The 12,664-nt window shown below is 48.0% G+C and overlaps 1 protein-coding gene across 2 annotated transcripts in view; it reads right to left on the bottom strand.

The window, feature by feature from the left end:
* LOC140454450 (synaptosomal-associated protein 25-like) overlaps positions 1 to 12,664 on the bottom strand; it is a 138,543-nt gene that overhangs the window by 84,019 nt on the left and 41,860 nt on the right. For both annotated transcript variants that reach the window (XM_072549200.1, XM_072549199.1), the window contains exon 3: positions 5,270 to 5,311. In XM_072549200.1, the coding sequence (XP_072405301.1) occupies positions 5,270 to 5,311 (42 nt within the window). The remainder of the gene's footprint in view (positions 1 to 5,269; positions 5,312 to 12,664) is intronic.

Below are 12,664 nucleotides of genomic sequence, written 5' to 3'. Positions count from 1 at the left end.
CCCAAAGGGCTAAATGAACCATATTAGGTTTTTATGACAATTGATGATAGCTTTCTGGTCGCCATCACTGAATCTAGCATTGTAATTCATATGGATAGATTTAATTTTAAATTCCACTAGCTTCTGTGTGATTTGAATCCTTGATCTCAGAGTGTTACCCTGGGCCTCTGGATTACTAATTCAATGAAGGTACCATGAAGTCATCTCTCCATCAAAGTTATTGAACTCTAAGCATCATAATAAGGAGATCAGATTACTTCAGATGCTAGAATCTATATTGAAAAACAAAAACAAAACGCTGGTGATCACAGGGGGTCAGGCAGCATCCATGGAGAGACATCAAGCTAACGTTCTGAGTCTAGAAGACTCTTCACCAGACGCCGATGAAGACTCACCTTGACTTGAAGCGTTCGCTCGCTCTCGCTCCATGGATACTGCCTGGCCCACTGTGATCTCCAACATTTCCTATTTTTGACCACCACAACAACCTTTCTTTGAACCAGGTAGGACTCCAATCAGCTGGGAGATCTCCCCGATTCCCGCTGACTCCAGTTTTGCTTGGGCTCCTTGATGCCACACTCAGTCAAACGCTGGCTTGTTGTCACAGGCTGTCACTCTCACCTCACCCGCAGAGTCCAGCTCATTTGTCTGTGTTCAGACCAAGGCTGAGACGAGGCCTGTAACCAAGTATCCCTGGCAGAACCCAAACTGCGCGTCGGTGAACAACATACACAGTGGGGGCAATTTTAAACTCTCCGTTCCCCAACCGAAATTCTGAGTCAACCAACTCAGATCAACAGGATCATGATCCACACAGATCCCCAACTCAGATCAACAGGATCATGGTCCACACAGATCCCCAACTCAGATCAACAGGATCATGGTCCACACAGATCCCCAACTCAGATCAACAGGATCATGGTCCACACAGATCCCCAACTCAGATCAACAGGATCATGGTCCACACAGATCCCCAACTCAAATCAACAGGATCATGGTCCACACAGATCCCCAACTCAGATCAACAGGATCATGGTCCACACAGATCCCCAACTCAGATCAACAGGATCATGGTCCACACAGATCCCCAACCTAAACAACAGGATCATGGTCCACACAGATCCCCAACTTGAATCAACAGGCCCAGCTATGGCCTGAGGCAATGGGACATCATCTTTGTTACTTTCACTTTGATACTGAAAATGAACTATTCTGTCCAACAGTCACCACTCAATTCCCCTGGAAAACCTTCAGAATGATGGGGCTGGAGATTACAAGCCCCAGGTGTGTTTATGGTGAAGACTGGGGGGGGCCACAAGAAATAGGACAGATGCCCAGCCCACCATGTGCCCACCTTCCCTCGAGATCAGCCCCATATCATGGAAGTGCTAAATTCGGGTAGCACCCCACAAAATGTAAATCAACAATTCAAGGTCAATTCAGCTTGCTAAAAGCTCAACCTGCCCACCCAATAATATGGCCTTTGGGAGTGGACTACATGTTTTTTCTTTATAAGTTGTTAGATGTGTGGCAGATCTATGCAGTATGCCCTCTGAGTGCCCCTCTAGAGGACAGTATTCCCTGCCTCACTCACCTGCCCTCTCTCTCCCTCCCTAAAGTTGCAAGCCATCTCAATGTTTGGATCCTTGCTACCTGAGTCATGACCATGGGGTCTTCATCCTAGGACTACTTGCAGTGTGGTGTAGCAGTCAGAAACTTTACTTGTAATTGAATACAGTTCAACTGCAGTTCTGTTGTTGAATCTGTAGGGGACAATTGTTCATCATGCAACTTAGTTTAGTTCTGTAGAAAATATTTTATTTTTATTACGGTCTTAAGTAATGAGCCTCAGTCACTCACACATCACCACAGCCTGTATACTCTGAAAATTACCCAACAGCCCTCTCCAGATCCCGCCCACATTGTATGTTACTCATTCAGATTGGAGAAGACCGAAAGAAAATCCTATATCAAGACCAATAGGGACTGAAGGACCTGGCCCCAGACTTTGCCCTTTAATGAAGCTGTCGGTTCGCATTTACGACCCATCTGCCAATCCTTCATGTTATTAGCACAAAGACTCAGACGAACAGATGTTCTCTAAATGTGTCGACTAGGGCAAGCAAACTAATTATCCACTGGAGACGATGTTTGTGTTCTGGAGATTAATGAAATATGTCAGCACACTTCCTGCAGAATGACGGATGAGCCTGAAACAATCCAAATGTTCAACTATTTAACAAAGGAAGAGACAGATTGGAATTTTACACTGCACCTTCATGACTCAAGCTCCATTTTGAGTTTGTTGCTTTGTACAAAAGGTGGATAGACAGCTCAGTTTGACCAAGTGAGGGTTCACTAGAAAAGTCAGCAAGTTACTAACCCAGCATTCATAGGGGCCCAGGTTCGATCCCACCCTCGGGTGACTGTGTGGAGTTTGCACATTCCCCCCGTGTCACCTCCGGGGACGGTCCAGTTTCATCCCACAGTCCCAAGGTCTGCAGGTTCGACAGACTGGCCATGCTAAATTGCCCATAGTGTCTGGGACATGTAGATTAGGTGCATTAAACATGGCAAATGCAGAGTATAGGGCAGAGGGTTGGGTCTGGGTGGGATGCTCTTCGGAGGGTTGGTGTGGACTCGATGGACCGAATGGCCTGTAAGGATTCAGTGATTGATTCCCTCCTGCTCTGGAGTCCCATTACCAGCTCCATCAGCCCTGCAATATTGTCTTTTCCAAATCATTTTGTCACGTTATTGATTTTCCTCGCTCCCCTTTCCCTCTGACATTGGACTTGCAGGGAAAGAGAGATAAACGAGAACTTCCTAGAATAAAAACAAACTGGAGGCTGATGGGTAAAATATCGGCTTGTGGAACCCTCAAGTACATTTTTGATTGAAAACCATTTCTCTTCAAATCCCTATGCCAGATGGAGCATAACTTAATAATATTGAAATGTTTATAGTGAGTATATCAGAGGCCTAAACCTCAGACACTGACATTGTCTGTTGTGTTAAACATTTCCTTCCTGAAGTGTTACGATTAGATTACTTACAGTGTGGAAACAGACCCTTCGGCCCAACAAATCCACACCGACCCTCCTAAGAGCAACCCACTCAGACCTTTTCCCCTACACCTAACACTACGAGCAATTTAACATGCCAATTCGCCTAACCTGCACATTTTTAGACTGCGGGAGGAAACCAGGAGCAAACCCACGCAGACACGGGGAGAACGTGCAAACTCCACACAGACAGTCGCCTGAGGCGGGAATTGAACCCGGGTCTCTGGCGCTGTGAGGCAGCAGTGCTAACCACTGTGCCACCGTGCCGCCCACCATTTCTGGTAACCCTCCTGGAGCTGGTGGTCAGGTGATATTACAGTTAGATTTTGGCTGAAAAGCACAGGGCAATTAATATAAAAAGGAGGTTTATTCAATAAGAGGAGATTCATGACCCAGGGTAATTTCCTAACATGCTGAATATTATCATACACTCCCCACCCAATTCTCCCTACCTCTGAGTTTGCACGTTGAGGCTGGTGTCTAACAGGGGGCTAATTTGTCATCATCATTGAAGGTTGTGACAGTAATGGGTTCCTACGTTGCTGTAATTAAAGCCTCAACTGGGGTACACTATGAACCTACAGTGAGCGCTTTAGGACTAGGGGTAATGGAGGGATTGTGGGGTGGGGATTAGGGAAAATGGGAGTGGGGGTTGGGGCGTGGGGAAATGGGGGTGCGGGAAGTGGGGGAATGGGTATGGATTATTGGGGAGTGGGGGAATTGGGGGGGATTAGGGAAATGGGAATGGGGAGTTGGGGGATTGGAAGACGGCTATGGCTTGTTGGGGGTGTGGGGGAATTTGGGATTGGGGAACTCGGGGTGGGTGAATGGGGCTGAATGGAGTAGGGGAATTGAAATGGGGGTGTTGGGGAATGGGATGGGATGATTGGAGTGGAGTAGTGGGGAATGGGGTGACTGGGGGTGGGGGAGTGGGGAATAGTTTGGGGGTGATTGGAGTGGTGGAGTGGGGGAATGGGATGGGGTGATTGAGGTGGGGAGTGAGGGAATGGTATGGGGTTACTGGGGATGGGGAGTGGCGGAATGGAATGGGGTGATTGGGGTTCGGGGAATGGTTTGGGGGTGACTGGAGTGGAGGAGTGGGGGAATGGGATAGGGTGATTGGGGGTGGGGATTTGGGGAATTGGATGGGGTGATTAGGGGGTGGGGTGATTGGAGGTGGGGGAGTGGGGGGCTGGGATGGGGTGATTGGAGTAGAGGAGTAGAGGAATGGGATGGGGTGATTGGGGGGTGGGGGAATGGGATGGGGTGATTGGAGTGGAGGAGTGGGGGAATGGGATGGGGTGATTGGAGCTGGGGGAGTGGGGGGAATGGGTTGGGGTGAATGGGGGTGGAGGAGGAGGGGAAGTGGAAGGGTGGGGATGGAGGTGGAAGGTGTGGAGAAATTGGGGCTGGAGGAGTGTGGGGAAGGTGGGAGAAGGAGTGGGGGAGGAGTCGGGGAATGGAAGTGGGGGAGGAGAGGAATTGAGTTGGGGGGAAGAGGGGGAGTTGGCAGTGGGGGAATGTGAGTATGGGGGAGCGGGTGGGCGATGAGTGGAGACAAGTTCCAAGCTGCAGAATCTGTTTACAGGTTTGAGGCCACCTCCCAGCGACTAGCAGTAATATGGAGTATCCGTTGTCAAATCTCTGGATGACTCAGGAAAGCCAGAAATAGAGGCCATTCAGGCCTTTGTACCTGTAATATAATGGGGAAGGCAGACGGAATGCCTCCTCTTTTAGTCATATCACTGCCCTGTCCATGGAGTACAGAGAGCAGTGTTAGATCACCCTTCCCTGCTGGTCTCCACTCAGGCAGCAAGAGGAAACCCTGCAATGCTCTTGGGAATTTCAGACCAAAGAGAGGAACAGCCAGGGATTCCTTTGTGAAGGCAGACACCTTAGTGGAAGTGATGAGAAGGGATTTGACTAAGACCCTTGCCTGTTTGCAAAGCTGACCATGGGAGGTGTTCATGGAGGGGGATGGAGCATTCGGGGGAGACAGGCCATTGGGCAGTCAGTGTGAGGAAAGGTGCGAGGAGGAAAGTGGAGGGCCTGGAATTTTAGTGTGAACTTTCCACCTCGTCCCACTGGGTGTTAACCTCGCCCTCTGATGATTCCACAGTTGTGCCCAAAGCTGCCTAGCAACGTGGCAGTGACTCGATTAGGGATTCACCAACACAGAAAATAAATGTGATTATTGCTCGTACCTCTTCCACCAGTTGCAGCATTCGACGGGTGCTTTCCAGGGACTGTGCAGAGAGAGAGAGAGAGAGAGAGAGAGAGAGAGAGACCACTGTGAGACCGTTGTGAACACACACGAAGGCTGCTTTTCATCAACAGGTGCCAGCTAATGCTTTAAAAAACATAAATCCACACCACAGGGGGCATAGCTTTAAATTAAGGGGGGGTAGATATAGGACTGATGTTAGGGGTAGGTTCTTCACTCAGCGAGTCGTAAGTTCATGGAATGCCCTGCCAGTAGCAGTGGTGGACTCTCCCTCTTTATGGGTATTTAAGCGGGCATTGGATAGGTATATGGAGGATAGTGGGTTAGTGTAGGTTAGGTGGGCTTTGATCGGCGCAACATTGAGGTCCGAAGGGCCTGTACTGCGCTGTATTCTTCTATGTTCTATGTTCTATGTTCACAGGAGCAATCTTTAACCATAACCTTCAATCACAGCTACCCAAAGGAAATACTTGCATTTCAGGAAAGATGTTGTGAAACTTGAAAGGGTTCAGAAAAGACTTACAAGGATGTTTCCAGGGTTGGAGGATTTGAGCTACAGGGAGAGGCTGAATAGGCTGGGGCTGTTTTCCCTGGAGCATCGGAGGCTGAGGGGTGACCATATAGAGGTTTATGAGGGGCATGGATAGGATAAATAGGCAAAGTCTTTTCCCTGGGGTCGGGGAGTCCAGAACTAAAAGGCATAGGTTTAGGGTGAGAGGGGAAAGATATAAAAGAGACCTAACGGGCAACTTTTCCTCACAGAGGGTGGTATGTGTATGGAACGAGCTGCCAGAGGAAGTGGTGGAGGCTGGTACAATTGCAACATTTAAGAGGCATTTGGATGGGTCTATGAAAAGGAAGGGTTTGGAGGGATATGGGCCGGGTGCTGGCAGGTGGGACTAGATTGGGTTGGGATATCTGGTCGGCATGGACGGGTTGGACTGAAGGGTCTGTTTCCATGCTGTACGTCTCTATGACTCGATGACCTCTCCTGAACTCAAAAGGTCTCTATACACTTCACAGCCAAAGAGGTACGTTTGAATCAGTTACTGCTGTCTGATTGGAAACAGAGCACCCGATTTGTGGACGACAAACTCCTACAGTCAGTCAGTGTTTAATGATCGTCTGTTTCAGTAGCTTTGATTGAGGGGTTGTGCGTGCGGGTGGGGGGGGCAGCAGGATGTTGGAGAAGGGTGTTAAATATTCACCAGGAAACAGAGGAGAAATATACCTCCCATGAAGAGACTCCTCACAACCAGTGCCCACTGAGACTGGAAACAAACCCTTCCGATTGGAAATCATGTGGAATGGTGTTGGAGAAAGGTGTCGATAACAAAATTACAAAATAGTCTATTCGCATTTATTCCTGTCAGTAAAACCAGACTCTCAGTGACATGGTTTTCTCATACTTTCGTATCAATTTTTCCGACTAGAGATTCCAACGTCCACATTACTAATGGAAAATGCTCAAGCAAACACGTAATTACAAGCTCCCCTCAATAGGGGCGCTGTCATACCTCGGTTTTCTCTGTCCAATAAAGTTCTAGTTATTTACCTCCTATCTAATTGTACTTGCAAGATGCCTTTAATTTTTATAGTTTTGTTGCAAATAAATCTTCTCCATGGCCAGTCCCTCAAACAGCCAACATGACTATTGTCCAATCTGGAGCTGTGGGTGGTCCACGCCCTGCCAGAGGTGAGGAAGGTCAGGGGAGATAGGTTGAGTTAGAAGAGATAGAGCGGGGGAGCACGTTCAACTTTTCACACTCTTCCCTGTACGGTCTGACCTTACCCTGGGCCTGTCGAAGATGCTCGAAATGATCGTCTCCTTTGCAAATGGTTCTCCTCCCGTTTTTGTGACGTTTCTTGGGTTAGCCGTTCCCACAAACCAGTGTTAAATGGCAGGGGGATGGGAACCGGGAGCTACGGATCAGAGGATGGAGTAGGCAGTGAACAGCCGAGAGTCTGTGAAGAGGAACAGGCACTTGCTAGGGCAAAGGTGCAGTCAGTGCAATGGGCTGAAGTGTGTCTATTTTAGTCTAAGAAGTGTCAGGGATAAGGGGAATGAACTTAAAGCATGAATCAGTACATGGAGCTACAATGTTGTGGCCATTACGGAGACTTGGATATTACAGGGGCAGGAATGGTTGTTGGATGTTCCAGAGTTTAGAGCTTTCAAAAGGAATAGAGGGGAAGGTAAAAGAGGCGGGGGAGTCGCATTGCTAATCAGGGATGGAATCACAGTTGCAGAAAGGGAGGTCGTGGAGGAGGGTTTGTCTACAGAGCCAGTATGGGTGGGCATCAGAAACAGGAAAGGAGCAGTCACTATACTGGGAGTTTTCTACAGACCCCTCAATGGCAACAGAGACACAGAGGAGCAGATTCCGAGGCAGGTTTTGGAAAGGTGCAGAAGTAACAGGGTTGTTGTCATGGATTTCCCTAAATTGATTGGAATCTCCTTAGTTCAAATAGTTTGGATGGAGCAGTTTTTGTCAGGACTGCCCAGGAAGGATTCTTGACACAATATGTCAACAGGCTGACTAGAGTGGAGGCCATATTGGATTTGGTGCTTGGCAACGAACCAGGTCAGGTGTCAGATCTCTCGGTGGGAGAGCATTTCGGTGATAGTGATCACAACTCCATGACCTTTACTATACTCATGGAGAGGGATAGAAGCAGATGGTATGGGAAAGAATTTAATTGGGTCTGGGGGAATTATAATGCTATTACGGAAGAAACTGGAGCACCTAAATTGGAAACAAATCTTCTCATGACAGAAATGTGGAGGTTGTTTAGGGAGCACTTGCTGCTAGTGTTGGACAGATTTGTCCCACTGAGGCAAAGAATGGATGGGAGGGTGAAGAAACCTTGGATGACAAGAGTTGTGGAACATCTAGTCAAAGGAAGAAGGAAGCTTACTTAAGGTTGAGGAGGCAAGGATCAGACAGGGCTCGAGAGGAAAGAGCTAAAGAATGGACTTAGGAGAGCTAGAAGGGGACGTGAGAAAGCTTTAGCGGGTAGGATTAAGGAAAACCCTGAGGCATTCTACACTGATGTGAGGAACAAAACTGAGGGTAGGGCCAATTATGGATAGTGGAGGGTGCTTGCACCTGGAGTCAAAGGAGGTAGGGGAGGTCTTTAATGAACACTTTGCCTCAGTATTCACTACGGAAAGGGACCTTGATGTTTCTGAGGACAGCGTGAAACAAACTGATATGTTTGAACAGGTTGATGTTAGGAAGGAGGATGTGCTGAAAGGTTTTTAAATCATAAGGATCGATAAGTTCTCTGGGTCAGACGGGATACACCCAAGGTGAGTGGGAAGAGATACCTCAGGAAGCGTGGGAAGAGATTGCTGCACCTTTGGCGATGATCTTTGTGTCCTCACTGTCCACTGGAGTAGTGTCAGATGACTGGAGAGTGGCAGATGTTATTCCCTTGTTCAAGAAAGGGATTAGGAATAACCCTGGGAATTACAGACCAGTAAATCCAATGTCTGTGGTGGGCAAAGCATTGGAGAGGATTCGGAGACAGAGGATTTATGATTACTTGGAAAACCATGGTTTGATTACAGATAGTCAGTCTGGCTTTGTGAGGGGCAAGTCATGCCTCACAAACCTTATTGAATTCCTTGAGGATGTGACAAAACACATTGATGAAGGTAGAGCGGTGGATGTGGTGTACATGGACTTTAGCAAGGCGTTTGATAAGGTTCCCCATGGTAGGCTCATTCAGAAAGTAAGGAGGCATGGGTTACAGGGAAATCTGGGATACAGGCAGAATTGGCTGGTCCATAGAAGACAGAGGGTGGTGGTTGATGGAAAGTATTCAGCCTGGAGCCCGGTGACCAGTGGTGTTCCACGGGGATGTGTTCTGGGACCTCTGCTTTTTGTGATTTTTATAAATGACTTGGATGAGGAAGTTGAAGGGGAGGTTAGTAAATTTGCCGATCACACAAAGTTTGTGGAGTTGTGGATAGTTGTGGCTGTTGTAGGTTGCAACGAGACATTGACAAGATGCAGAACTGGGCTGATAAGTGGCAGATGGAGTCCAACCTGGAAAAATGTGAAGTCATTTAAGGTCGAATTTGAATATAGATTACAGGGTTAAAGGCAGGATTCCTGGCAGTGTAGAGGAACAGAGGGATCTTGGGGTCCATGTCCATAGATCCCTCAAAGTTGCCACCCAAGTTGATATGAAGGCATATGGTGCGTTGGCTTTCATTAACAGGGGGATTGAGTTTAAGAGCAGCGAGGTTATGCTGCAGCTCTATAGAGCCCTGGTTAGACCATACTTGGAATATTGTGTTCAGTTCTGGTGACTAGGAGAAAATCAGGACTGTAGATGCTGGTGCTCAGAGTCGAGAGGGTGGTGCTGGAAAAGCACAGCAGGTCAGGGAGCATCCGAGGAGATGGGGAATCGACGTTTCGAGCATAAGCCCTTCATCAGTGAAAAAAGATGAGAGGTGACTCAATAGAGTATACAAGATGATGAGAGGCATAGATAGGGTGGATAGCCAAAGACTTTTACCCAGGGTGGAAATGGCTATCACAAAGGGGCATAACTTTAAGGTGATTGGAGGAAGCTTTAGGAGAAATGTCAGAGGAAGGTTCTTTACACAGAGAGTGGGGGGAGTGGGGGGAGTGGGGGGGGGGGGGTGGGTGGGGGTGGTGGAATGCACTGCCAGCGGTGGTAGTAGAGTCAGAGACATTAGGGACATTTAAGCTACTCTTGGATAGGCACATGAAAGGTATATAGGTTAGTCTGATCTTAGAGGAGAATAAAGGGTCAGCACAACATCAAGGGCCGAAGGGCCTGTACTGTGCTGTACTGTTCTGTGTTCTAGGTGTTGCATTTCATCAGGGTGGCTTTGAGGAGGTACTCTGTCCTCCCAGTAGCCCCTCACTGTGGTGAAGCACAGAGTAGAGTTTGGTTTGGACATATTGTGTTAGGCTGGGCCATAACTGACATCTGCCCTTATCCAGTAATACCCCTGTTCCCGGTTCTAACACCGCTTCAACAGGAGAGTACAGGCAATGCCAACAGTGCAATACCAGTGCCACTGCTGTACACCAAATCCACAAAGGGGAAGATGAGTGTCTGACTAATGGAGCTGTTCAAATCGATGCGAGTGTTTGTGCTCTCAGTGAGAATAGTGGTTTAAAGATGATCTCGTAAGGAGGTTAAGTCTTCATTAACAGCGCCCTTTGTGATTCCACCCTGGTGATCCAGAGCACCAAGGCACACAGGAAGGACAATGCGATATGTGCTGTGCCCTACTCAGCACACGGAAGAGATACACTCGTGGTACAGCCAGGCCACAAGAAAGGGCAGTGATGTTTCAGTGATGACCCGCACTACCCACCCTCCCCACTGCACCCCCGCCCTCTCCAACTCCGGGGAACCCAAGTGAAGATGCAAACGGGTTAATCCCATCACTTTGCATTGCGGATCCTCGGAGCTCTGGGGTTCATTAAGGGGTTAATGGAATGAATAGCCAGTAGGCATTGTAAACATCACCTGAGAGAGATTAATGTTATTACTGTTAACATTGACGTCGGTCTCAGGACTGAAGGAAAGTAGGAATCTTGAGGGAGAGCTCCGACAGCTTACTGATCAAGAATGGGATTGAGGGCAGGGAGGCAGATGAGGAGTTGGTTGAGAATGTTAAAGTTGAGGTGTTGCTGGACAGAAAGCTATTAATGGGGACTGAGGGCAGAGAGGCTGCAGCTTCCTTCCTGCTCGAACAAACAGTGCCTTTAGAAACTGTCGCCCCGTCACTTTGCAGCAGAGATGCTGCAATTCTCTTTCTTCTCAAAACAAGAGACGACCACTTCAGGTGGGTTCAATATCCCTTCCTCTCCCCCTCTGGCATCTCATTTGACAAAGCATCTCCTTCATGTCATCAGGATGGGGGCTGTCCAGTTATTGCTCATTGCTGTCTCCTGTGACCACGCAGCCATGAGCAGTCAGCATTCATTACCCACTTCCCCATCCCACACTGCTCGCTCCTATCTTTAATCCTTCCTCCATCCTCAAAGGCGAGCTTCTCGTCCTCATCGATTTTCACCCTCCCACTACGCCCAGCCCCACAGAGACTGTGACATCGCTGGTCCTTTTGTACAGACAGCCAAAGGGTTTGGACTCTTCAAAGTCACTGAAATTCATGAAAAACATCTTTTATCAAGCCTGTCACTGTCTTAAATACAGGAAACCTTTTTTTTAATTTTATAACAGGTTTCATCAGGTCTCTCAGAAATAGGTACAGTGAATCATGTTAACTTGCAACGAGTATTACAATTAAAATAGCCTCCTTCCATCTGAGCTTTGCCACTGCGTTGCCGAACCTCCCGTCCATCCCTTTATTAACTCTCGGCCTGACTATTCCAATGCATTCCTGACCAGCCTTCAATCCTCTGTGCTCTGAAAACAGGTTTGCCCAAACTCTGTTACCTGCTTCCTACTGCACAGTAAATCCTGTTCAAACACCACCCCTGTGCTCTCACAAGCTGCCCACCTGGCAACGAGTCAAAATGGAGAATTATCATCCTTTGCTTTCAAATGCTTATGGCCTTGCTCTTCCTGCCTGTGGGTCTCCCCTGTCCCGAATATCGTGACTTGCCCCAATCTCTTGCATGTTTCCGATTTCCTTCACGGAATTATTATGGTGCAGAAGGTGGCCATTCGGCCCATTACCTTGAGCCAATCTCCTGCCTTTCCCTTGTAATCCTGCACACTATTTTATCCAAATAATCGGGCGATGTCCTCTTGAATGCCCCAACCAAGCCTGCCCTACCACACCTCCAGCCCAGTGAGATGAACATCAGACCACTGTCTCCCCATCACAGTGTGTGCAGTCTTACTGCCAAGTCTCGCTCATCATTCTCCTCCCATCATAGCTATTCCTCTTTGCATCTGTAATAAAGAAATGTAATTGAGCACAGAAGCTAAGTGATATTTATAGCCCTTTCCCCTGAAACCTGTCAGGATTAATTTTCAACATCACTTTCCTTGGGTCTCTGTACTCTGTTGCAGTTGCTAACTCTTTGTTCTGGTGCAGTTATACAGCTGTTGCTTGGCTCCTCGCTGTATTCACAGTGGGTGGCCCTCAGTGACTGTCAACTATTCAATTGATTCAATATCCATCTCCACTCATTGTCTTAACTCCCTTCCCCGGATGGAACCTGAAGGTGGAACCTGAACTGGGAACCCAGGCTGGGGCGCTGTGCAGTGTTACCTGCTTCCTGTTAGAGAAACGAGTAAAAGGCCATTTAGCCCCTTGCATCTGTTCCAGCATTCAGCTAAAACACTGTTTGTCTGTATCTTAACTGCGTAAAAACAATGACTGCAGATGCTGAAAACCAAATACTGGATT

The sequence above is a fragment of the Chiloscyllium punctatum genome, chromosome 29, assembly GCF_047496795.1.
Source record: "Chiloscyllium punctatum isolate Juve2018m chromosome 29, sChiPun1.3, whole genome shotgun sequence".
Lineage (NCBI taxonomy): Eukaryota > Metazoa > Chordata > Chondrichthyes > Orectolobiformes > Hemiscylliidae > Chiloscyllium > Chiloscyllium punctatum.
This window is presented reverse-complemented; position numbering and strand designations above follow the sequence as displayed.